Source organism: Abramis brama (genome assembly GCF_963993115.1).
Source record: "Abramis brama genome assembly, chromosome: 2".
Classification (NCBI taxonomy): Eukaryota; Metazoa; Chordata; class Actinopteri; order Cypriniformes; family Leuciscidae; genus Abramis; species Abramis brama.
Window position 1 is genome coordinate 39,975,385 of NC_139964.1, and position 25,124 is coordinate 40,000,508.

Sequence of the window (25,124 nt, forward strand, 5' to 3'; positions counted from 1 at the left end):
ATAAATTCCATATAAAACCATTAAGAAAATATTGTTTAACCTATACACAAACACAAACATGCATCCCTGGGAGCACTATGACCATTATTTACTAAGAGCAAGTGGACTACAGCTACGCCTTGGCTCTGATGCTACAGTACAATGTTTGCTTTTAGATGATTAAGATATAAATCTACCATCCACAAAAAGATAAAATGTATATCATGGGTATATCAAGACCAGTGTGTTCAGAAAGAGATAAGAGTTAAGATACATAACATAATTTTTAAGAAAAATATAACTTGTGCAAATACTCTACATTTTGCAAAACTTATTAACATTATGAACTTTGCTGTAGACCAGGTAAGGTTTTATTTATTATTATTTCCTTTATGTTAAGAGGGTGAATGAAAACTCTACCTCTGAATCACCTAATTTTTTATTTTAACAATGCAAACTTAAATACAGTATATTCTGACCGACAGTGACACACAGTTTGATTAACAAAGTGCATGTTTACTTTATTATTTCAAAGTTTTCAGAGAACTTTATACTGTACAAAACACATGGAGGTCTAAATAGAAATGGGAATGGGAATGGAAATATTCAGAATCATTTCAGAATGACACGGGTTGTAAACTATGAGAGTACTTTCCTCTAGTGGGAAAATATTTGTAATACTATTAATCTCTTTAATCCAAACATCAAGACATTAACTTCGCACCTAAAGCCAAAAGGGTTCTCATGTCTAAAAGAGTGTTTCCCCTGATAAAAATTTGTTATTTTTATTACACACATCAAAACATCTGTAAATCTAACAATAACATTTTGTCTGTTTATTTACTTTATATGGTTACAGAATATCAGCTTTCAGAAAGTCAGCTTAGATTTAGTTAACTTGTAAGAGTATGATTTAGTACAGCTTGGCTAAGAAAAAAATGCTTTACTAAAATATACAGTCTATAATAAATAAGGCATTTAGTGTTGAATGTGTTGAGATTAAATGTTTGTTTTTATACTGTTAGACTGAATATCAGTTATATCAGAAGACGTTGACTTAGAATCGTCTGTGATTCAGAAAGAGGCCACACAGTTGTTTGGTCAGGACGAACATCTGAACGTAGCAGCATTTCTTTTCATTTCAGTCAGGCTAAAGAAAAAAAAAAGAAACAATTTGACAAGTGTTAATATCCTAGAATTACACAGCCAAAAGCCCTTGCTGTGTTCAACCTAACCTCCACAAATAAAGCTATAGCTAAACTCCAACAGCTAATGTTTTACTCACTGCTCTCCATCACAAGTTGATACAGGGTTGGGTTGAATGATCTAATCACAAAATTATTTTATTATTCCAGTTGAGCCTTTTTCCTGTCTCCCATGAGATTACATCAATACTGAAAAAGAATGGAAAAATAAACTACTTTTGAGGTGGACAACATGGAAGTTTGTCTTCTGTTACCATAATGATTTTATGAGCATGAAGAATCATTTTAAATAATTTCACTCATTTGGTTTAAGCAAAGGAGTTTCCCCAGGTGCTACTTCTAAAATGAAAATTAGCTTCTTTTTTTATATTACTAGTGTAAAATATTTTCTTCTCTAATCAAAATAATATTCAAAACAAGAAAAAAAAGAAAAGAAAAAAAAAACCATTGTGTTGAATTTCACTTTCCATCTGCTTAGTCTTTTGTAATAGGCTGTTCCTTTAACTGAGAACACTACACCACACAAACACACTTCTGGTCTTATACACCTACTTATACTAGTATATTAGTTTTTTATGTTATAAAGATGTTATAAAATGTGCTGATTAACTTTTCCTTTCCCTGTCTACCTCTCTTTGTACAAACTAGTAAAATCTCTACTATTACAAATAGTCCAGCTCAAACTGATGCTACTGATTGAGCCAGAGGTTTGCCGCTCAAACAAGAAGAGCAGCATTTTGAACACACCACAGAGCCACAATGTTTCCACTGTTCAGAGAAGTCAATGGATGAACAGCTCTGCAAAATACACTGCTATAGGAGGTTTTACACACAATACATTTACAATACTGATCAAATTAAAGGGATAGTTCGCCCAAAAATGATATTTAAGCCATGATTTACTCACCCTCAAGCCGTTCGAGATGCATATGTCAATCTTTTTTCAGACGAACACATTTTCAGTTATTTTAGAAAATGTCTTTGATCTTTCAGTGGTTATAATGTGAAGCAATGGGGTCCAGCTGATTCAAGTCCCAAAATGTGCATGCATCCTTCTCAAAAGTAATCCATCCGGCTCCAGGGGGATAAACAAAGGCCTTCTGAGGGTAATCCGTGCGGTTTTGTCGTAAAAATATACATATTTAAAACTTTATAAACGAAAATAACGCTTCCTGCGCTACGTCCTACGTCATACGCCAGCATCCATCTCCCCCTGGAGCCGGATGGATTACTTTTGTGAAGGATGCATGCACATTTTGGGACTTGAATGAGGTGGACCCCATTGCTTCACATTATAATCACTGAAAGATCTAAGACATTTTCTAAAATAACTGAAAATGTGTTTGTCTGAAAAAAGATTGACATATGCATCTCGAACGGCTTGAGGGTGAGTAAATCATGGGTTAAATATCATTTTTGGGCGAACTATCCCTTTAAAAAAAAATTTGTTTCAAAGAAACATTTATTGCCTAATGCCCCCTAGTGAACAAGTCGAAGGTGGCAAGGAAAAAGCTCAAAGATGTTTACATGATGAGAGAGGAAACTTTTGGGAGGAACCAGGCTCAACTGGGGGAGCCCATTCTCCTCCGGAAACTTCAGACAAATTATATGACACTAATGTTTCAGGAGCAGCAACACATAGTTTTGGGCCATATGGATTGTAGCTTTTAGATCAGAGTGCTTTAAACGAGATTCAAATGCTTTAAAAGTCAACATTAAATCTAAATTAAATCACAGTACAACTCTTATTGTGAATGATTCATCAGAGCATGTTATTCCAAAGGGGGGAAAAGTTTTATTCATGATCTTTAATCAAAATATAATAGCCAAATAGCTACTCAGACATCCACTCTCACCCACCTTTAACACCAACTTTTCATGATTCAATCAAATCCCATTGGATAAAATGATCTCCAGTCACTCTCTTCCCCTCTCTTGTTTGTCACAAATCATTTTCAATTTCTTTGACTCTGTAGAAGCACTTTAAGTAACTAAAGAGGGAGATGATATGATGCTTATAAACAATTATTTCCTGTTTCTGATGGCAACTCAAAAGACATCAATCATGAGATGAGGCTGAGAGGGCTTCTTGCAAAAGACAGGAAGTGGTAACTCCTAAGACTTCCTGTGGTTCTGTAGATAAACGTGGCTCTGTAAAACATACTTCGCCCTTGGCTTTGGTTTCACTAGTAATCTTTGTTACTTTACTCATACATGTTATCTGAAAACAAAACATATTTTAGTGCAACTTTCTGATGCAATAAGATTCAAACTATAAACCAGTCAGAACAAAATAGATTTAGGGCCACTTAACTGGTTATAAGTCAATATGGGCAGAAATTAGTAATAAAAGGACAGCTCACTGAACAAAATCTGAACAGAATGATGTAGACTTTACGTATGTCTGGTCTTGAGTTTCTGTTATCCATAGAGCCAGTGTGAATGTAGCTGTATTGGTTCAAATATAAAACAAATATGATCTTTTTTTTCCTTTCTACCCTCTCGGGTCACCTGCAGATTCTAAGAGAGGAAAGTGGAAGAGAATGAAGCAGGAAGGAAAACTTGGGACAGATTGTGTGGAGTGAGAGGTTAGTGAGTCACTCTGGTGTCTCTCTCTCTCTCTCTATTTCCGACAATACATTTCTCCATTAGCTTCTGTTTTCATTATCTCCTTTGTAAAAGGTTTCTGGGGGATTCTGTTTACAATAGTCAGCCTTTAACTTTAATAGGATGGACTGACAATATATATATATATAAAAAGCTAAAAAGTATTTATATATTATGAATATATTTGTTTATACATTTTACTATTTTGAACATGCATTAAATGGTCGCCCAAAATACTTCAGTCCTTCAAAGTGGCCCTCAACAATAAATATAAATCTTGATTTTACTTCTACCAGTCACCAGCTTTTGGTAATGTTCCTGTGATCATAATATTTCAAAGCTACATTTATTCTGAAGTTGCTGCTTAACCCCATGTCAAAAAACGTGTCAAAAGCCACAGGATATCTTCTTCCTGTGCTTATTCTTGCATGTGATCTTCTATATTCTTATGTGTTCACCCTTACATTCTAAGCACATTATATTTTCTGGGATTAAAAACATTAAAGTTGGCATGAAACACAAGTTGTGAAAGTCATGTCTTTCCTTATATTGTGAGATATATCCGTGTCAAATGGTAAGATGGGACTTGATCTTGTCCATCAAGAATTGATTGGATTGTTGTGGTTTGCTGTATGCTGTGATGTCATGTGAGTGACAGGTTGTCCCGCCCTCATGTCAGTAAACAAGTCATCAGAGAAGAGAAGATGGAGGGGAAGTTTTTTTGATTCATATGATGGAACATAAATGTTTTTAAAAATAATGATGTGCACGGATAAATCATTTATAATAAAAACTGCATTATTCCATAAAAAAAATAATAAAAAAAAACAGAATTGTCAATTTTGATTTCATAGTGACTTTAAATTGATGTGAAATACGATATTAAAGTGGACAGACATTTTTGTGTTGCTGTACTGACCATATCAGCAGGTGAAGTTAGCACCTCTTCAGGCAGATGCACAGACATATGAGCAGCACAAGGGCCACACAGCTGGCTGAAATGAGAATGACATGGGCGTTCCTAGCTGTAAAAAAACAAACAAGAACACATTAACCAAATAAATAGAATATTCCCAACCGTCTAGAACAGGGGTCACCAAACTCAGTCCTGGAGGGCCGCTGTCCTGCAGTTTAGCTCCAACCAACTCCAACACACCTGCTTGAAAGTTTCTAGTATGCCTAGTGAGATTTTGATTAGCTGGTTCAGGTGTGTTTAATTGGGGTTGAAGCTAAACTCTGCAGGACAGCGGCCCTCCAGGACTGAGTTTGGTGACCCCTGGTCTAGAAAAAAACCAGACAAAAATAAGAAGAATGTAATATAGTATAGCCCTAAACAGTCGAGTAAGTTTCACTCACGTTTATTCAGAGACACATAGATGGCAGACCCAAGGCCCAGATGATGAACTTCACACTTCACAGGTTCATCGTCCAGTAGTTCATTCTGCAGTTGAATGGAACTGACCACCATTGTGGTTCCGTCCCCTAGCTGGTAAAATGATGTCACGGCAGGGCCCAGGGTTTGATTATGTCCCTCCACGTTCCAAGAGATCTCTGCTGCGGGACGTGACACAGCTGAGCAGTTCGCCTCAACAATGCCCTGCGATACGGTGACGTAACTGGCCTCAGGTTTGGGTAGGACTAGGAAAATGACATGAAGTTCATTACATATTTAAGTAAGACATTAACATTATAATCCTTTAAACAGTGTTAAGAAAAAGCCCCCAAATTAATTCAAAGACATTACATAGTTGTGGTAAATGAAAACCTTGAGCATTATGTGGCTATATATCTATCTTTAACTTGTTTTTTCTCCATTTTCAAAATTAGTATTTTGCAGAGACATTTTTTAAATGGTATTGTCTGTTGATTCCACTTGCATCAATAATTCTTGTTAAATTTACAGTCCTAATTTAATTATTATTATTATCTTCTTTTTTTTTTTTTTTTAATCTTCAGACTTAAAATCTGTAGAGATATCTTGTGAACTTTTGGTTGGGATCTATCCTTAGCTGGGAACCCTTACAACAGTCCAAAGTGTGCCAAATATGTCCAGTACAAATACTGTATTGGTCTTGTTGACTTTTGTTGTTGTTGCTGTTGTTGTATTGTAAGTGGTAGCTTCATTCAGAAGACAAAAGAAAGCACTTGTGTTGTTATGCTGATTACAAGCCGTCAGACGTTGGTCATGTCTGCGGCAGACTCCATCAAAGAGGGACTCTGTGACATAAGTCAGATAAAAGAGAAAGAGACAAACCATGACAAGATGAGGGGAAAGTGAGGCTCTGTCCATTTTATTTTTGTGGCTGTGAGAGCTTTTTGGTGACAACAGCCAGACTGTTTGGGGAATATCAACAGAGAGAAAGCAAACACAGTGGAGCTCTGTTCTAGAGGAACAGAGACACAGTAATCGCACTGGCCCTCATCCCAAACTATTCCCTAAACTACAGTCACAGCCCAGCATTAAACTAGTGTCAGCTCCTGATTGTGAGCTTTCTTCCGAAGCAGAATTTACTTTGCAATGAAAAGAATGTTTTCAACAGAGAAACATCCCTTTCTGTAAAAATCGCCATTGTAAAACAGTTGCATGAGATAAAGAATGTTTAATCTGTTATTTATTGTGATACTGCATAGAAACAGGAAACGCTACTGAGCAAAAGTTATCTCTGTAGAAATCTAGTATTTTTGGAGTGAACAAGGAACTAATCCATCAAATTAAAGTAACAGTTGACCCAATTTTTTTTAATTCTGTCATTTACCCGAAGTGTCATAAAAAGCATAAAAAATGTGGTCCATACGATTCTCACAACCTCTGCCCTGACTCTCTTTGGCGTGCTCACCAAGAGAGAGGTAGGCTGCGACCCAATTCGCCTACTTATAATACGCCCTAAAAGTATGTACTCTTTTTGTGAAGAAAAAAGTACATACTTTTGAGTGTGTAGCAAAAGAGTAGACAAGCTTTGGGACATACTACTCCGTCATCTTTAACGGACCACTCTTTCGCTTAGTTATGTGCATCCTGTAACCGTAAACTGCCCTGTCAATCATCTTGTCACAGTTAAAATCCTCCATTCAATATAACTTAATTTCCTACCGTTTGGAGAGAAATGTTCACAAAAGTTCACAATGCTGCTGCAGATTAAATATAATGTGGACAACATTGAATAAATACATTTTCGTCAGGTTAGATAATTAATCACTCAAATCCTTTTATTTAAACCTCTCTACATAACCGCCGGACTCGCGCATCCTCCATGTCTGTCGTTTTTTAACACTTTTTACTCGTTTGTATTTCTAATCGAATCCTCATCCAATGCGCAATGGGTTGTGGGCAATATTAGCCGTTAGAGTGTGCATCGATCTGCACTTCGGATTCTGACCGGAAATAGTAGACCATCCGGGTATCTTTGGAATACTCATTTCAACATACTATGATTTGGAACGTACTAATTCTTTTGTCGAATACTATTTAGTAGTATTATATAGTCTATGGTATGCGAATTGGGATGCACCAGTAGTGTCCAAATTGTATCTTTTTGATTTATCAGTTAATTATGTTCATAAAAGAGGTTGGTCACACTTTTAGGGTCCAGTTCTCACTATTTTCTAACTATTAAAGGTGCAGTACGTTATTTCTTAAAGTCGTTGCTGAACATTGTTAGCAGGCCTTTCCGCTTAGCACTCTCCAGTGCTGAAAAGCTTCACTAATATTAACGCGGGTCCTTAAGCTCTTTCCTGATCATAACCCTTCATATTCCAGTGATATTTTTATGAGCTTTTCTCTTTTGTAATGTCTCTCAGCCATCACAGCCATCTACAGACTTTCTTCAAATCACCCTCTTGCTCGTTCTCTCTCCTCCACCGCTGATTGGCTACACATTTGTTGTTGTGTCTGGTTGTGTCGGCCGACCAACTTTCAAACAGCGTTTTTCAAATATCGCTTACCCCACCTTTAAATATGACTTTTGCATCAGTAGACTCCTAACAGCGAGTTAAGGTAGTTGTTAAGTTTAGATATTGAGTAGGATTAAGGGATGTATAATATGGTCATGCAGAATAAGGTATTAATATGTGCTTTATTTGTACTAATAAACAGCCAATATCCTAGTAATGTCTTTGTTTTCATTGTGTTCAGTTTATGCTTGCCTGGGGCTCGTTCTTCGTACGTTGCTTATTACATCCGAGATCAAATGACACATCTAAGATGATATCATCGTGCTAATCATGATCTGGCTAACTCGGTTCTTCGAACACACTTGCCGGGTATGATTAGTATCGCTGGATTGAGTTATCTGAGATAATTGCGCGTTCATGCGCTGGTTGAAAAGGGGATATGTATCGATAGTAGAAACATTGATCAGCAACGCTGCTATTGGCTGTTCAGCGTGGCCAAAAAGCGCGCACAGTTTTTCTCCTCAGCAGAGCAAGATAGTCGAAGTTTATTCGGAATTTTAATGTTTAATCAAAACGCCAGGGAACACCTCAAAGTCTGCAAAAGCCAGGAGAGAGGGCTGGCAAAAAGTAGCGGACAATTTAAATCCGTAAGAAGTGGCCATGTTAGATGTTTTTATCACTTATTAGCCTATATATTTGTATTTTAATAATTGCATAATTACTTTGTGCATTGTAATGTCAGTCACCACACTAGAACATGGGAACAAATAAAAGTGAAGTACAAAAATATTCTACATAATGGTCATTTTTAGTTATATTATAGTCTCTTTTATAAAAGGCACTGTTAAATAAATGGTTGTCTGTTTATAAAAGCAACCAAGAAAAAGGCTGAGAAAAAAAAATAGAAAAGATCTTAGTAGCCTACACTGTAAAATAATTTTTGCTGCTTTAAATTAAGGCCGTATAGTCATTTCAACTGTTAAATCTTAAGTAATGATGAATTGCTTTGACTTGTGAAAGTGAAAACTGATAAACTTATGTTAATGTAAAAATATTTTGCCTTGAGTTATTGTTCACATTTTTTCCGAGTGTAGTTCATTGTAATGACATTGTGTTTTCCTCTTTTGTGCACTTTTACATAATACACCAACACTTGTATCTGTTCCCAAGAAAGTGGTGGCTGAAATATGTGCAGTAAGTGGACATTTTCTAACTTTCCAAAGGAAAGAAAGTATAAGACTTTGTAATGTCCATTTGTTTCTATTGCACTGGACAGTGAATAAACCCTCTCAGATAACTGTAATATGGAGGAACTAGCCTACCTGCAAGTGCATAAATAGCTTTACTGAATTTATACTTGTATGCTTTATGGCTGCAATATAAGTTGCAGGATTCCACATCTACAGAAAGGCCTACAGAAGAGTCTGCACACACAGAGGATACATAGGCCTACAGGTGGGCAGTGTATAGCCAACTTTTCCTTTTTATTTGTTGCATGAGGCATGTGTCTAATATCTCTTGTTGCAGGCACTTGACCACTGGCTTTTCTTTACAAAGAACAATTGAAATAAAACTATATTTGTCTTTTATTAAACATTTAATGAAAAGTGTTTTTTTGGCAATGTTGTGTAATATGGCACATGCAACAATGTCACAGGCCCTGTCAGGTGTGCAACCCTCAGACTTTTCAGACACTGAAATCTTCCCTTTAGTTAGCCAAAGTTCATTTCATTGTGTGCCCTTGTCCTGGCTAGAGCTGCATTGTAACTGGTTTGGGTCAGGGAATGGGGTCATAAAACACCTGTCTGCAGGAACATGTCATAATCACCTATGAAAAAATGCTGTTCTGTTAGGATCAGCATAAGTGTGTGTAATACAGTGAGCTTGATATTTAATTGTGGAACTTTTCTTACCACTTTCAAATAATGTGCATAAATGTGAATCTCTGAAAATTCTTAAGTCATGCACAGATCCTGGCCATTTTGCTTTCACATTTGTGATATGGAAGATTTTTTTTTTTTTATTTGATATAATATTATTAATCTGGAATATTAAGAATCCCAATAGTAACTGGGCTGCACATTTACATTGTGAACCCCCTTTCTGTTCACATAATCCCCTTCATTGAGGCCTTGATGGCAGTCTATGGTAGCCTATAGTCTATGGTACCAATCACGTTAGTGAAGCCTGAGTGACAGCCTACTGTAATCGGCATGGTCATGATTGCATGATCTTCATACAAAATTATGATAGCCTAAAAAAAAGAAAGAAATTGCTTTAAAAAAAAACTGCTTTACAACATTGGGTCTTAAGTGGCTTGGAAATGCCACAAAAAACCTAAAAGCGCCAGGTAAACTCCGAATGACACGACAGACAGCACTTTCCATCAAGTTCTCCGCATCTCCAATAGAAGGAAAGAGCCACTCGCAAATAATCTTAGGGCAATGCAAACAGTTTGTGCTGTAGTTAAATCCCGACTCCGACAAGTCGAAAATAAATGTGCATTTCCAACAATTTAATAATGTAAACGACAATCTCACGAGTCACGAGAAAAAAAAAAATAGACCTTTCTCAGAAAGTGCACCATCGCTCTGCGCTGGACTTCCCGTGTCAGCTCCGCTGAGCCGCAGTCTAATCCTGTTTACATGAAATAAGCCTGCTCCCGAGCAGGTTTAAGCTTACGGACCTGTTGCTATGACAGCAAGTCCCGGATGAGCTTCGAAGAACCAAACAATCCAAGATCATGCCACATCGTCAACAATCAAATCCAGCTAACTGAGTTAGCGACGTACGAAGAACGGGCCCCTGTTTTCCTTTGACCCAGTTTTCCCATGCGTTTCATTGATTAATCCTATTCACCTGTCCCTCGTTAATTAACTAGTCAGCCCTGTTGTTTGCCCTGTGTATTTAAACCCTCAGTTTCAGTTAGTTCTTTGTCCTGTATTGTTTAACTTCAATGTGTGTGTGTGGTTGTGTTTCAATCGAGTAATTCTCCTGTTTATTGTTTTGATTCGTAGATTAAAATTCTATTTGAGTATCTTCATCGTCATGCGCTTACATTACAGCCACCAACCATGACAGAATACAGGACCAAAGACAAGGACTCAAATATGGATTTGCCAGCAGTACAATTGCTCTGCTTAAAACAGCAAGGCAGAACCTCGAGGACCACACAAGGGATTTTTTACAACTGAAGTTTCTGAGTCCATTCAGGTGATAGAAATTTCCGAGTTCGTTACAGTGAGTAAAGTTGCCAAGCCTGCTCTTGAGAGGGAAATTCCAGCGCACAGCCAAGAGAGCATTACTGTCCATAATGGCTCCAGCCACTGAGTCTGCTCCAGTGTCGTCTCCAGCCCCTGAGTCCGCTCTCCAGTGTCGTCTCCAGCCCCTGAGTCCGCTCTCCAGTGTCGTCTCCAGCCCCTGAGTCCGCTCTCCAGTGTCGTCTCCAGCCCCTGAGTCCGCTCTCCAGTGTCGTCTCCAGCCCCTGAGTCCACTCTCCAGTGTCGTCTCCAGCCCTAATCTGCTCCAGTGTCAACTCTGGTCCCTGAGCCCACACCAGAGTCCGCTCCAGCCCATGAGCTGGCTCAATCAAGAATGGCTCCGATTTTGAGCCGAATTATATTTCGGGTCGGGCTGATTTTCAGCTTTGTCGTGCGTCGTTTGTCGTGCAGTGTACAGGGAGAAACGAGAGGCGATTAACCTCTCCTGACCAGCAATCAGATGGTCGGATGAATTTCTGGCATGTTAGAAATTCTGGTCTATAACGCACAGTTGAAGCAAAGCTATGAACCGATTGCCCTAAACTCAGTGTTTTCTCCCTCACTGCGCCTGCGCGAAAACAGAAGTTTAACCATTTCATCTGCAGCAACGAAAAAAAAAGAAAAAAAAGAAAACGAAAAGAGGGAGATCTTTAAGTTCTGTAGTTCAAACTAGCTACAAATTACTGTTGCTTACCTCCAGTTCGTGTTGCAAAATGGATTAACCATTACCCATGTCTTCCAAACCACCTGTGATGTATCTACACCGTGCCTCTTTTATTAATTTGTTAAACAATGTTTTTGAAATAAAGCTGTTTTTAATTTTCATTGACTAATTATTGCAGTGTTCTGACATATTATAGACTGTTAATAATTAATTGTATGCCTATAATTCATTGTAATCGACCTAAATGTTTTAGACAATTTTCAATGAGGAGTAGCTAAGCTTCTGTAATATTTTATTATCCTCACAGCGCGTTGGTTATGCGGTGATGCGCTATGAAATTATTGTGTGGCATATTAATTATAATAGCCTATCAATTTAATAATAAAAGTAGCCAAGGCCTTCCCTAATAATAATAATACAATAATACTAATACTATTTTAATACATAAATTGGAAATGCTAAATCATCTTGATATTGATAGCTGATACTTGTTTTGACAATATCTCTGGATACATGATATCGTCTATAGGTACGGGGGTTTATCGCGCTGATTCGCGCATATTTCACATGTATAGTGTGAGCAGTCAAGTCGCAGCTCAGCGTTCGGACCGTATAGTGTGAGCACATAAATCCTGAGCTTTGGCTTTACATCGCATGCGATCTACTCGTTCAGTGTGAGTAGGTACCTTGCTGAAATCGCACAGACATTGCACAGTGTATGCCCACCTTAAGCCAGCTCAAGAGTCCGCTTCAGCCCATAAGTCTGCTCCAGCCCAGTGGCCTGCCCCGGAGAGTCCCCAGCCATAGTGGCCAAGCCAAGCTCCCGGGTCAAGGCCATGGAGGCTCCCTGAACTGCCGGCACCTCCCTGGCTCACTGAACTGCCAGCGCCTCCATGGTTCCCTGAACTGCCGGCACCTCCCTGGTCTCCTATACTACCAGTACCATCCTGGAGGCTACCTAGCCTGCCCTCATTCCCCTGGTTACCTGCCACGACTCCAGGAAGCCCCCCTCCCTCCCCGGTTGTACACTTTTTTGGCACAAGGTCGTGCCTTCCAGGAGGGATGAGTAATGTCAGTGTTATGTTCTGTTTTGTCTTTGTTTTCATTGTGTTCAGTGTCTGTTTACCTGTTTTCCTTTAACGTATTTTTCCCATGAGTTTCACTGATTCATCCTATTCACCTCTCCCTCGTTAATTAACTCGTCAGCTCCTTTGTTTGCCCTGTGTATTTAAGCCCTCCTGTTTATTGTTTTGATTCTTGGATTAAACTTCTATTTGAGTATCTTCATCATCGTACGCTTACATTGCAGCCACCAACCGTGACGCAACTAGTTAATAGTGAGAACTGGACTCTAAACTAAAGTGTTGGACGGATTGGACAAATTGGACGGATCTGACAACTTGATTCAGTCACAGTGGTTATAAAGTTAAAAAAAAATTACATTTTGGTATGTTTGACACACAAAGCTATCCCATGGCTTCTGACTTTGCAATATAGACCTTGAGATGAACTACATTTATAATACTTTTATGGCTCTTTTGCATCCTTTTTGAAGCTTGAAGTCTTCAGTCTTTATACATTGTGATGGCATGGAAAAGAGCGACCAAGACAGTCTTCAAAATTTCTCATGTTGGTATGTTGGTATGTGGTATTAACACTTCTTACTTATCTGTTTTCTAGGCTTGTCATTGACTTCTATTGTTCGTTTTTAATTTGTCTTTTATATTTAGTATGTTTCTTTATTAGTTGATTTCAGGTTTTACCTTTTGTAGGAGCATTTGGTCACAACAATGTAGGCAAAATGTGAACGACACGCACACAAACATATTATCTTCCTTCCTCACTTGCACTTTGTCTCTCTTACACATACACCCACTCAGACATACACTTAAAAACCTTTGTATGACCCGGAAGACAGACAAAAGGGGCTGTGAAATACCCAAACAACCCTTACGGAAAAAAGCACATTAATTTTCCATTTGCACACGTGTTCACATATTGTGCATACGTGTGAAAATGTTCCAAACCCACACGTGTGATTTAGTGAAATGTGAAATGTATGTGCCTTTAATAGCTGTAACGGCGTAATTCTGTGGCACTGTTATTTAGAAACATCCTTGTGGATAACATATCAAAATTTATACTGATTCCGAATTTTAAAACATTTATAGAAGAGGTATATTCAATCTATTTTATGAATTGCATTTTTAGTGTGCTTTTTATTTGAACTAATTAATAGATCATGACAAAAAATGGCATTGACCCTTATACAGAAATACAAGAATTTGTTTCAGGGGTGCTCAATCTGGTTACTGGAGATCTAACTGCATTCAGCCCTAATAAATCACACCTGAACCTTATAATCAAGGATTTGGGTTAATTAAAAATTCCAGACAGGTGTGTTTGAGCATTCCTGATTTATTCCAAACATTTTAGAGACTACTAAATAAAGGTCACACATTATATTGGGTGTCTTTAACTAGTATGTGTTTACATAAAAAAAAAAAAAAAGTTTCCTGTTCATGTTGTTTTGCAAAACACTTTTGCTGATATTGAGGTGGGACAGGTTTTGTGGTATGGGTGAGTTAAAGGTTGTATCAGCGATTTCAGGCCCAAACATAAATGATCACATTCATCTAATCTTTCCTAACGATCCGCTAGCTGCCCGCCCCATAAGCATGCCGTCAAAAAACTGCGTCTCTGTAGGCAGCCTAGGCTCTGAAATCTGCACACAAAAACAGTTGGTTTCACCACCACTCAAAACCAAAATAAATAGTGTTCCAACCAATCACCGACAGGGGTGGGTGTTGTGAGGTTTTGCGCTCGTGCACGGCTGCCTATGACGGTTCAACAGTCTAATTATAGATGTAATTTCAGAAAATAATTACAGATGTAATTATATGAAGATATTTGTTAAATATAAGTACAATGTAAAAACATGTATGTACACAATGAGTGCATTTTATGAAATTATTAATTTAAATGTTGGTACACAGTAGTTAAGGACACTTAACATAAAGTGGTACCAAAACAAATGTGTCTATAAGCTATGTTATTACTGCCATTTGCACTTACCATAAACAGACAAGCAAGCTGTTGCACTCTTGATGCCATCTGGATACGTGTGGAACTCGCAGGTGTAACAGCCCTCATCTTCTGTCTGAGCCTGGTGTATGGAGAGCTTAGATTGCCCAAGTGAGGGATTTAGAGTTACCCGACCCTTGAAAGGGGTCTCAACGATGGGTCTGTCATTCTTGACGTAAGAAGCAACAGTGGCGGTGTCCCCTTGCTCAGCTGTTTTTTTCCATAAAACCTGCTGGACTCGCTTACTGAGAATGTACTTGCACAAAAGAGAAACCGGCTTTCCACTCACAACTGTTTTATTGTCCATCAGTTCCACAGTTGCTGGAAGGAATAAAAAAAATATATAATAAAGTGAAGAGACTTTACATGCTCAAAGCTGTATGACACAAAAGAAGTGTTGATATTTTTTTATTATTTATTATTTGAGATTATTTTTTCAAAACATTCTGATGACAGAATTTTCATTTTTGGGTGAACTATTTCTATAAGACCATGTTGCAGTGAATACTTGTACTATGCATGACAGTAGTGTCAGGATTATGCACCTGTCTAGTTAACTTTGGTTCAGTCCTCATTGTTTTCTGTTTCTCCTTGCCTTGTATGTTTCTATAGTCATTAATTGAGTTACTCAGGCCTTGTGTGTTACGTTAGAGATCTCTGTGAGTATTTAACCCCTCAGTTTTCTCAGTGATGTGTTCCGTGGTGTCTATGTCATGTGGTTGTGTTTTCCCCTGAGCTTCTCCTGTGTTCATCTGTGGATTATATTAAAAAGACTGTTTCCTTTTGAGCTACTCGTCTTAGTGTGCTATTTTACTACAGCCATGTGTGACAGTTAGCATACACTCATTGCTTTCATTTTAAACCACACTCAGGCTGATAAAATGTAACATATTTCTAACCCTATGGCAGCTTTTATCTGATCAAGACTCTTGTGGTTTTCATGATAGTTTTTTGTTAGTAAAGAAGGCCAGGCAGAAAAGTGGTTCTCACCACTTCCTGCTTGGGCATTATTTATAACAATTCTTCAATGTCTTGCAAGCGCAATGTGATACTGTGTTACCAATAACAGTTATTCATTATGAAACCATCTTAGTGCAGGTCTAGAAAATAGCATTTCCTCTGTTTGATGACACTTTGATGAGTGATATTTCCTTTTAAATTCATATTTTTAAATTATATACTGTATTTTTTTTTTTTTAAGTTTGAAAGAGATTACCAAACCTCACCCATAAGTGAAAGACATGTCCTTCCTCTCTGCTGCCCGGTTGGGTACACATCAAAAAGGCACTGGTAGCAGCCCTCGTTGGCTGGCCCGGCTCTTCCAATGGTGATGGCACTGGCGTGAGCTTGTTGACCTGCTGTATGCTGTGAAAGCTTGACTCCATCTTTGGTGGTGTGGTCATTCTTCTCAGGCTCGTAGTAAAGTATAGTTTTATTTGTCACGTCCAACCACAGTACTTGTTTTAAAGCCTCCCCTGTCTCCATTGTAATATTGCATGTCAGCATGAAGGGAAGTCCAGTCATCGCCTGCAGATGAGATGGTGCAAGCACCTTACCTAGGACATATCGACAAAACTGATATCATTTAAGATGTTTAAATAATTAAGTAATAATATGCTATCTAATAAATGCATCTACCTCTTCTTTAATGAGCAATTTTTAACATTTTGAATTCAACTTTATTTTGTTATTTTAAGGGGGTGTAATGTATAAAAGTCAGGGTGATATAACTGTCCTGATATCACAATGAAGAAAAAGACCTATTAAAAGAAATACATTAGAAAAAATAAATAAAACTAAGAATTTTGGCGTAATCTTTTACTTTGCTTATTAGATTTCACAAGATTTGATTAGATTTGTGTATGTATATATATATATATATATATATATATATATATATATATATATATATATATATATATAAATTATATATAATATATATTATATTATATATATATATATATATATATATATATATATATATACACAAATCTAATCAAATCTTGGCAGACAATTTATATATATATATATATATATATATATATATATATATATATATATATATATATATATATATATATAAATTGCCTGCCAAGTGGTGCAATCAACATGCAGAAACATGCAGAAAAAAAGAAAAAAAACATTAAAAAGTACATTTATGTCATGAGGGACACCTGCAGACCCTCATGACTTTGAGTCAAGGTTGTAAAATGTCAAGTTGCGAAACTCTCCAAAATTGTAAAAAATAATGATTAGGATGTGTACACTCACATGTAAAGAAGGCGTAAGGTAAACATGTTATTACTTTTTATTTAATGTTTACACAACATGATATAAAGTCACTAAATTAATTTTTTGGCATACAATTTTATCTAACCCATATAAAAACAGCATTTCTAAGAACCCACGTTTTAAACTACAGCAGGCAACATTTGAAGTGGATCAAAACCTTTCATCAAAGTTATACATGAATTTTGAACAATACCCGTTCTTGTTTTAGGGCAACTTTGATGAACTTTTTTGATCCACTTCAAATGTTGACTACTGTAGATGCTAAAAGATTTTCCTGCTCTTTATCATGGACAGAGCTCATATATTCTAATGCTCAGAAAGGAGACTGGACAGGCACCTTGTAGCCGAGAGAGCAACATCAGTGTCACCCAGACTTGCAGGGATATTGCAGACATAGATCCACTCATCTTGACCTGCAGGAAGATCGTTTTAACTGTGGTCAATGAAGTAATGGGCCAAACAAATATTTAAGTAAGACAAAGAGTGTTTAACCAAACAGATTTCCAGAATACTGTCTGTATTAGCCATGTGCATTAAAGCAGACTCTACATAAACAAATTTCACAATGGCATAGTTAATTACAACAAATAATCAAGCCAGTACCGCCTTGATGAGTATTGCTACATTCTGAAAAAAATAAATGGCATACTTACAGCCACAGGTTTGTAAAGGGCAGACAATCCACACATCAGCAGTTCAGCTCCTCAACAGCCATTGCTTTATAGAGAAATTAAAGATGGAAAAAAAATAAGATAACTTCTGATGTCAAACAAATAAGAAGTTCTGGTTCTGGTGAACAGATATATTTCTATTTGGTAAGGGAAGTCATCAAGTTTAAATCGGACTTTAAGGAAAATATTTGTCTTAAGTCTGGTCTGGTGTGGAATTTGAGGATTCAGTGCACTATTTATGGCACTCTCAGGGGCCGCAGTGCAATTCAGCATTTTTGGATTATTTTGAAATTTGATTACTGTTTGCCAGGTTTATTTATGGCATGAAAAGGAAAATCTCTAACCATCTGCATCCTGTCAAGATTTATTACCTTTCTGGCGCTTTAACAACAGTTTGGGTAACAAACTCACACTTTGTTGTCTAGACTAACATTTACTTGAGGAAATAGCGTCTCTTGCTTTTTACACAAACTATATGATTAAAATCACTTGTGGCTAAACACTGCCAGTAAACAGACATAAAGAGTGGTGCTGGCAGATGATTTCTGGGCCACAGGCAAGTACTTCCAGGCAGCCACACGCCCCTGCTGACCTCAAATGAAAGATCGGTTGAGCCATTTTTTTATATATACTGTGTGTATATATATATATATATATATATATATATATATATATTGCTGTCTTTTTTTTGTTGTTGTTAGAAACCCATTTGAAAAAAAGGAACTAGCTTAGCTTTATTTTATTTTTGCTTTAAATTGTGTTTTACAACTGATAAATTATATATAACATTTTATGATACCATCCATTAACCATCTTTTAACAAACATTAAATAGATCTGTAGTTGGATCGATCTATAGTTTATATCAGGCATATAATGATTTGAATGAAAGTCTGTGATATACAAAATATTACTCAAGACTATAATGCTTTCTGGCTCTTTCACTATAATAGAAAATATCATTGAAAGTTCCTTAACTAGAGTAATTTAGAGGAAGAACGAGCAGACTGCATAAGTAGACCTGAAACAACCTAGAATTTATGCATGGGTCTACAAGTAGGCTAGTCACATTTTTATTATTATTCCTGTAACTTAAAAAGAAAATTAAATAATTACAAACAGTTGTATAAACTAAAACTAATAAACCATATAAATCTATTTTTAATACAGTACAATGTTTAAAATATGCGACTCACCTTGCAAAGCATGGCCGCGTTCTTTCGTGTTGGTAAATCCTTTGCCTCGGAGTTATTCTGGCATGTGTGTGATTCGGGATACGAATGGAAGTGGAAGTGAGGAAGTTTGGCCATCCAATCGTGGGAAGCATAGCAATCAGTGTTTAGAAAGGCCCAGTGACATTCAGTGGATGGAAGCATGCAATTACTAATTATCGAGTTAACAGCGACATCTAGTGGTGTGAGCCATCTGTACAAAAACATCTCAGTTTTGGTAAAATGCCCAATATACATTTGTCAAGTTCAGGCACTCAAAAGGACGTTCAAAATAAAGTTTGCCATGCTTAAACGAAGGATTGAGATCTAGTTAGTTAGTACATCTTTTGACAAAATTAAGATCATGTTTAAATTTGGAAAAGCCAACTAATGCCAAATCGAGTTTCTGATTTTTTTTATTTTTTTTTTATTATAATTATTTTCAATAAACATGACAATAATCACTTACATATCAAAATACAGTAACACTTTATTAAAGAATATACAACAAATAGGGGGAAAAATGGTAACACTTTACAATAAGCTTCCATTTGTCAACATTATACAATAACTAATTATGAAAAAACAACAACTTCTAAGGCATTTATTAATCTTAGCTAATGTTAATCTCAACATTTACTAATACATTATTAAAATCAAAAGTTGTATCTGTTAATATTATTTAATGGACCTGAGCAGACATGAACTTACAAAGATTAATAAATATTGCAACATGTATTGCTCATTGTTGATGTTGGTTAATGCATTAGCCAATGTTAACTAATGGGCCTTATTATTAAAGTGTTACCGAAAAATGGAGTGATCAGAGGACTCAAAAGCAGAAAGTTAGTGAGAACAGAGTTTATTTGCACACTTTGGCCATAACAACCTCGTGAAGTGACACACGTGAACACATAACGAAGAGTGTGGGGACTCCTGAGCTTACCATACAGCCAACAACAGACACACACTGGCTGAGGAGACTGAGATGAGACAGAGGAACAGTGAGAGAGCGAGAACAACGTTTACGTGAGGGAAGTTTGAGAGGGATGTCCTGGGAGATAACCAGACCTTCTGACAACACACGTAAAGTGGGGGCTTAGTATGGTGACGGTCTGCTGACGCCTTGTTCCTGTCGCCAGTCCCAGTGAGGATTCTCTGGCGATCCTCCACATACAGAGGCGTCTCTGAATAAATGCATGCCTGAATGGAACAACGACGTCAGATTCTTGGGAGAGGAATAACGTTGGCTGGCAGACTAAACAGCACTGGAAGGGAGACAAACCCATAGACGAGACCAGGAGGGAGTTATGCGCGTACTCGAACCTGGTTAATTTGGAACTGAAAAGATGACGGTTCCGCAGACGCCACACAGTGCAAGACCCTCTCAAGATCTTGGTTAGCATGTTCGGCCTGACCGTTAGTCTGCGGGTGATACCCAGAGGAGACTCGCAGTCGCCCAAAGCTGTCGACAGAACTCTGTCCAAAAATTTAGACACAAATTGGGGACCCCTGTCAGAGACCACATTCATGAATGCGGAAAACATGATCTTAGACAACAGTCGCTGTCTCCCTCGCTGAAGGCAATTTGGGGAGGTTAATTAAATGGGCTGCCTTCGAGAACCTGTCCACCTGTCCTGAAGAAGTCCACAGCTATGTGTGACTAGGACCTCGAAGGGACAGGCATCGGCTGGAGTAGCCCTGCCGGAGTCGATTGGAGCCTTTGCACGCAGCAGAAACCGGACAGGCCAACACCAACTGAAGAGTGTCTTGCACATGGACGGCCACCAAAACCGCTACTTGATTAAACTGCAAGTACGAGTCGCTCCGGGGTGGCAAGCTAGTTCGGATGAATGGCCCCACTGTAGGACGCTAGTTCGGACCGATTCAGGCACAAACAACAGGCTCTGCGGGAACCGTGACGTTGCGCAGAGCAGTGCGGACTCTGGACTCCACCCCCAAGATGACCACCGCTAACACCTGATCGGGAGAATGGGTACATTCTCCCAATCGGGCAGAATGGTCACAGGAAGGGTGGGTCTAGCCTCAGCGAGCCTGTCATGAAATTAGCCATTTAACGGTGTGGATGTATTCTTAGGGTACTGAAGGGGACGGATTTTGGAATCCATTGCTGCTTCAATATATATCTAATGAGTGATTATAAGGTATTAATCAATTTTTTCCTTCTAAGTATCACATGAGTTGAATGACTTCTCTAGGCTTATGAGATTTTACTTTTTTATAGAAGTTACCAGTGTGATTACTGAAATGTTCTTTTCATGTATTCTCTAATGTCTGTATTTGATATCTGAATGCAGTAACAGCGCTTGCTTATTTAGCCCGGCTTCCAGAAATGAATTATGGATTTCTTTAACATGTCAATACATTTATCTGCTTTTCTAGGGTACCCTGACAACTATGGTCATTGAAGTCTATAGTTTAAGGGACCATTTCTTTGTTAAAGCCTTACTTTCCATTTAGACTAAAGTGTCCTCTCCTTGAGAGAAAGAACGCATTATCTTGATGTTTTGAGAAAACTCTCCTGTTTATAGTCAGAGCCTGGCCAAATCCAACCTTGAAGAAGCTGTGTGTCGGTGTGTGTGTTAGTCTTCTTGGTTACAGGTTAAGGAACAACTGGCATTATTGGAGATTGACTGAGTTGTTGTTCTGGACATGCTGGCGCCCAGCAACCCAAATCTGCGACCTGGAAGGTCACGACGTGCCTAAATTCAGGGTCCGAGTTTCAGCTGCCTAATCATTGGAGATATGCTTCAGTCTAGTTAGCCAATAATTCAGTCTAGTCAATTTCTTAGCCAATGAGAATCATTCAACCTGAAGTAATGATGTAGCTTAGACCTTGGTGAAGGGTATAATTGCTGTGATCTTTGTAACTGTAAGCGGGTCGGCCTACAAAATCCTTGGGAGTCTTGAAGCTGACTTCTGCTGATGAAACTGCAAACTATCTTCAGTAAAACTTTTCTTTAATTTATTATAATTCTGACTCTTGTCATTTCTGGTTCTGGAAATGACATGCCTATAGACACAGATTACCTAATCAATCTCTTTTTTTGGTCCGATTTTCATTCTAAGGATGTTAATCTTGATAATTAGGGCCCGAGCACTGATGGTGTGAGGACCCTCTTGGAATTGCTCCGTTTATTATACTGTATTATTACTTTGTCTTCTGGGTAAATTTCATCTTCACAAAGCCAAAACATTCACTGTTATACCAATTTTAGAATGTTATCCTCTAATATAAAATCCCTTTTTACTTCCTTTAAGAAAATGTCAAACCTTTGAACACACTTTGAAAACATTATCCTTGAGTCATTTGTAAGTAACCTTTAATTTTTCATGATGACAAAATGTTATATTGTGTTAATTTGTGTAATTCTTATAACCACTTGTGATGATGTCCGTATGGGTCTGAGCCTGCGGCGATCCACAGAAATGTTTTCGAGTGGAGGAGAGAACAGTCAGAGGAAGGGCTACCTGGCTAGAATTCCCAATGAACACCCTGTAAAAAAAAACAGAAATCGCTGGGCCGCTCTACGACTATCTGGGGTGGGCCAATCAGCAACTGTTTTTACCTTAGCAAGATCCATTCAGATACTCTCTGGTGAAAGAATAAATCCCAGGAACGGAACCGACTGTGCATGAAAGTCGCACTTCTCCAACTTGGCGAATAAGTGATTCTCAAGTAGCCGCTGGAGCACAGACATCGCCTGACATGCAGGACATGGTCGCGCTCGTTCTGCCAGACGATCATGATGTCGTCGAGGTAAACAAATACAAACTGGTTGACCATGTCTCTGAGCACGTCACTGATGAGTGCCTGGAAGACCGCCGGGGAGTTTGAAAGCCCAAAAGGCATGACCAAATATTCAAGGTACCCTGTGGGGGTGTTAAAGGCAGTCTTCCATTTGTCCCCGAACTAGGTGATAAGAATTGTTGGGGTCCAACTTTGCAAAAATGGTCTCCCCCTGCAAGAGTTCGAAGGGCGATGACATCAACGGCAAAGAATTGCGATTCTTCACCAAGATGTCATTCAACCCCCAATAATCTATACAGGGGTACAGCGATCCAGCTTTCCTCTCCATGAAGAACCCTGCCCCTGCCGGAGAAGAATAGGTTCAAATGATGCCAGCTACCTGAGAATCATGAATATACTTCTCCATGGCCTCCCTCTCAGGCCTGGAATGAGAGTAAAGGCACACCCTAGGAGGAGAAGTGCCAGACAACAGATCTATCGCACAGTCGTATGGGCGGTGCGGAGGAAGAGATGAAGCCCGGAACTTACTGAAAAACTCTCTTAAATCATGGTAAGCCTCCAGTACATTCGCCAGGCTCACAGGCTCCTCCTGGAACACAGAACAAGACAGTACAGGGGAAAACGCAGAAACCAAACATTTTGATAAGCAGAAGGGCTCCATGCCAACACAGAATTAAGAGCCAGGTCAATGTGAGGGTTATGTAAAGAAGGACTACACGCCTGCGCACATATATATTCAAATGCGCATACCTTTGGACTGAACACGTAATGCGCATGTGCGCGACGTCTGCGATTTTGTGGGTTTGCGTTTTTGAGGTTTGCGCAGATATGACGGATAATCGTTTGCACCTTCGAACCTATATCAGGGAGTGCGTTCTCGAGACACCAGGTACTGTTTTGTGTGGATGGGCGGCCGGAGCGCGTTAAGGGTTTTCATGTTAGAGCGGTGTTGTGTTAGCGGCCCCTAAGTTAATAACTAATGATCTTCGCAACGGAAGTGAATCAATCAATCAAAACTAACTTTAGCTGGACAATAACTTTATCCTAGAGCTGTTGTAAAGCCTAAACAATCTGTTACGGTAATTTCCTATTATTTCTGTAAAGCTGCTTTGAAACAATCCATATTGTTAAAAGCATTATATAAATGAAGGTGACTTGACTTGACTTGACTTGACTTATGCTTGACCAGCCAGGTGTGTCCCAAAACCACTGGAGTGGAGGGAGAGTGAATGAGGAGAAGGCAAATCTCCTCAGCATGATTGCCTGAGAGGATGAGAGTAATAAGCTTGGTGGAATGAGTAATCCTAGTGAGTTGGGTGCTGGCAGAAATAGGCTCGGCCAGAGGAATAGGCGAAACACCAGTGCATGCATCCAGCCCGGTGTCCATGAAGTGAGTAACCCCATTAAACTGGAACGACCACCAGAGGGCAGCCGAGTATCAGTGACACTTACCGTGCTCCATCCCTTGAACGGTAAGCTCCGCTCATTCACTGGACACGAGGCTGCCACATGCCCCGACTCCCCGCAGTAAAGACATAGGTTGTTGGCAAGACTATAACCCCGTTCCATGACAGTCAACCAGGCTCTCCCGATCTGAATGGGCTCCTCTTCACCCTGAGAGGTTGTGTCACCCCCGGCTCCTGAGGCAGCGTGAGTGAAAAAATTGGAGACACGCCCCTCTGATGCAGGGAACGGAGAGCTATTCAGTTGTCAACACAGATAGTGAGATTGATTAATCCGTCAAGACTGGGGGCAACTTCAGTGAATAAATCTCATCCTTGATGTACTCGGCCAGTCTGTGAAGGAAATTATCTCATTGGGCCTTGGCATTCCATTCACAAGACGCGGCAAGCGTGCGGAATTCAAAAGAGTAATCTGAAACAGACCGACCTCCCTTTTGCAGTAGTGACAATGCCCACGCTGCAATCGGTTCCCAGAGTGGATTGGACGAAAACCTTGCGAAATTCCTCAGAAAAATCTATGAATGAGGTACATGTCCATTGTCCCACATGGCCGTTCCCCATTCTCTCGCTTGGCCGACCAGGAGCACGATGGCGAAGGCCACTTTAGATTGCTCCATGGGAAAACAGGAGGGCTGGAGTGAAAAAGTCAGAGAGCATTGTGACAAAAAGGACCGACATGAATTAGGCTCACCGGAGTAAGGAGCAGGTGAATTCAGGTGAGGTTCGGCACGATGCGGAATGGCCACATCGGGGTCGGGAGGAGGCGGAACAATAGGAGCCACAGGAGGGTTGGTCTGCAACTGCTCAAGCCGTTCCGTGAGCAGGTTTAGCTAGAGAGATGTTTCATAGAGGGCACGGCAAGATTCTATCCAAATATACGGTGAACAGAGGACTCAAAAGCAGAGAGTTAGTGAGAACAGAGTTTATTTGCACACTTCGGGCAATACAACCTCCAAAGTGAAGTGACGCATGTGAACACATAACAAAGAGTGTGGGGACTCCAGAGCTGTCCGTACAGCCAACAAA

At 38.9% G+C, this 25,124-nt stretch overlaps 1 protein-coding gene across 1 annotated transcript; it reads right to left on the bottom strand.

The window, feature by feature from the left end:
- Positions 1-3: 3 nt before the first annotated feature.
- LOC311078505 (nectin-3) lies at positions 4-18,988 on the bottom strand. Its single transcript, XM_084107324.1, has 8 exons — positions 18,849-18,988; positions 17,636-17,699; positions 17,320-17,395; positions 15,917-16,246; positions 14,682-15,011; positions 5,148-5,429; positions 4,711-4,816; positions 4-1,129 (listed from the first exon to the last, which is right to left on the bottom strand). Exons 2-7 carry the CDS (start codon positions 17,669-17,671, stop codon positions 4,728-4,730), a joined length of 1,143 nt encoding a protein of 380 aa, XP_083963450.1. The 5' UTR covers positions 17,672-17,699; positions 18,849-18,988; the 3' UTR covers positions 4-1,129; positions 4,711-4,727.
- Positions 18,989-25,124: the final 6,136 nt, after the last annotated feature.

What these genes read in the sequence shown, in the direction of transcription:
- LOC311078505 (XM_084107324.1), bottom strand. Translation starts at nt 17,671, where the DNA reads ATGTGTGGATTGTCTGCCCTTTACAAACCTGTGGCT. An exon ending in AGCTTGCTTGTCTGTTTATG is followed by an intron (nt 5,430 to 14,681) that starts GTAAGTGCAAAT and finishes TCATTTTCCTAG; the next exon opens with TCCTACCCAAACCTGAGGCC. An exon ending in CTATGTGTCTCTGAATAAAC is followed by an intron (nt 4,817 to 5,147) that starts GTGAGTGAAACT and finishes GTTTTTTTACAG; the next exon opens with CTAGGAACGCCCATGTCATT.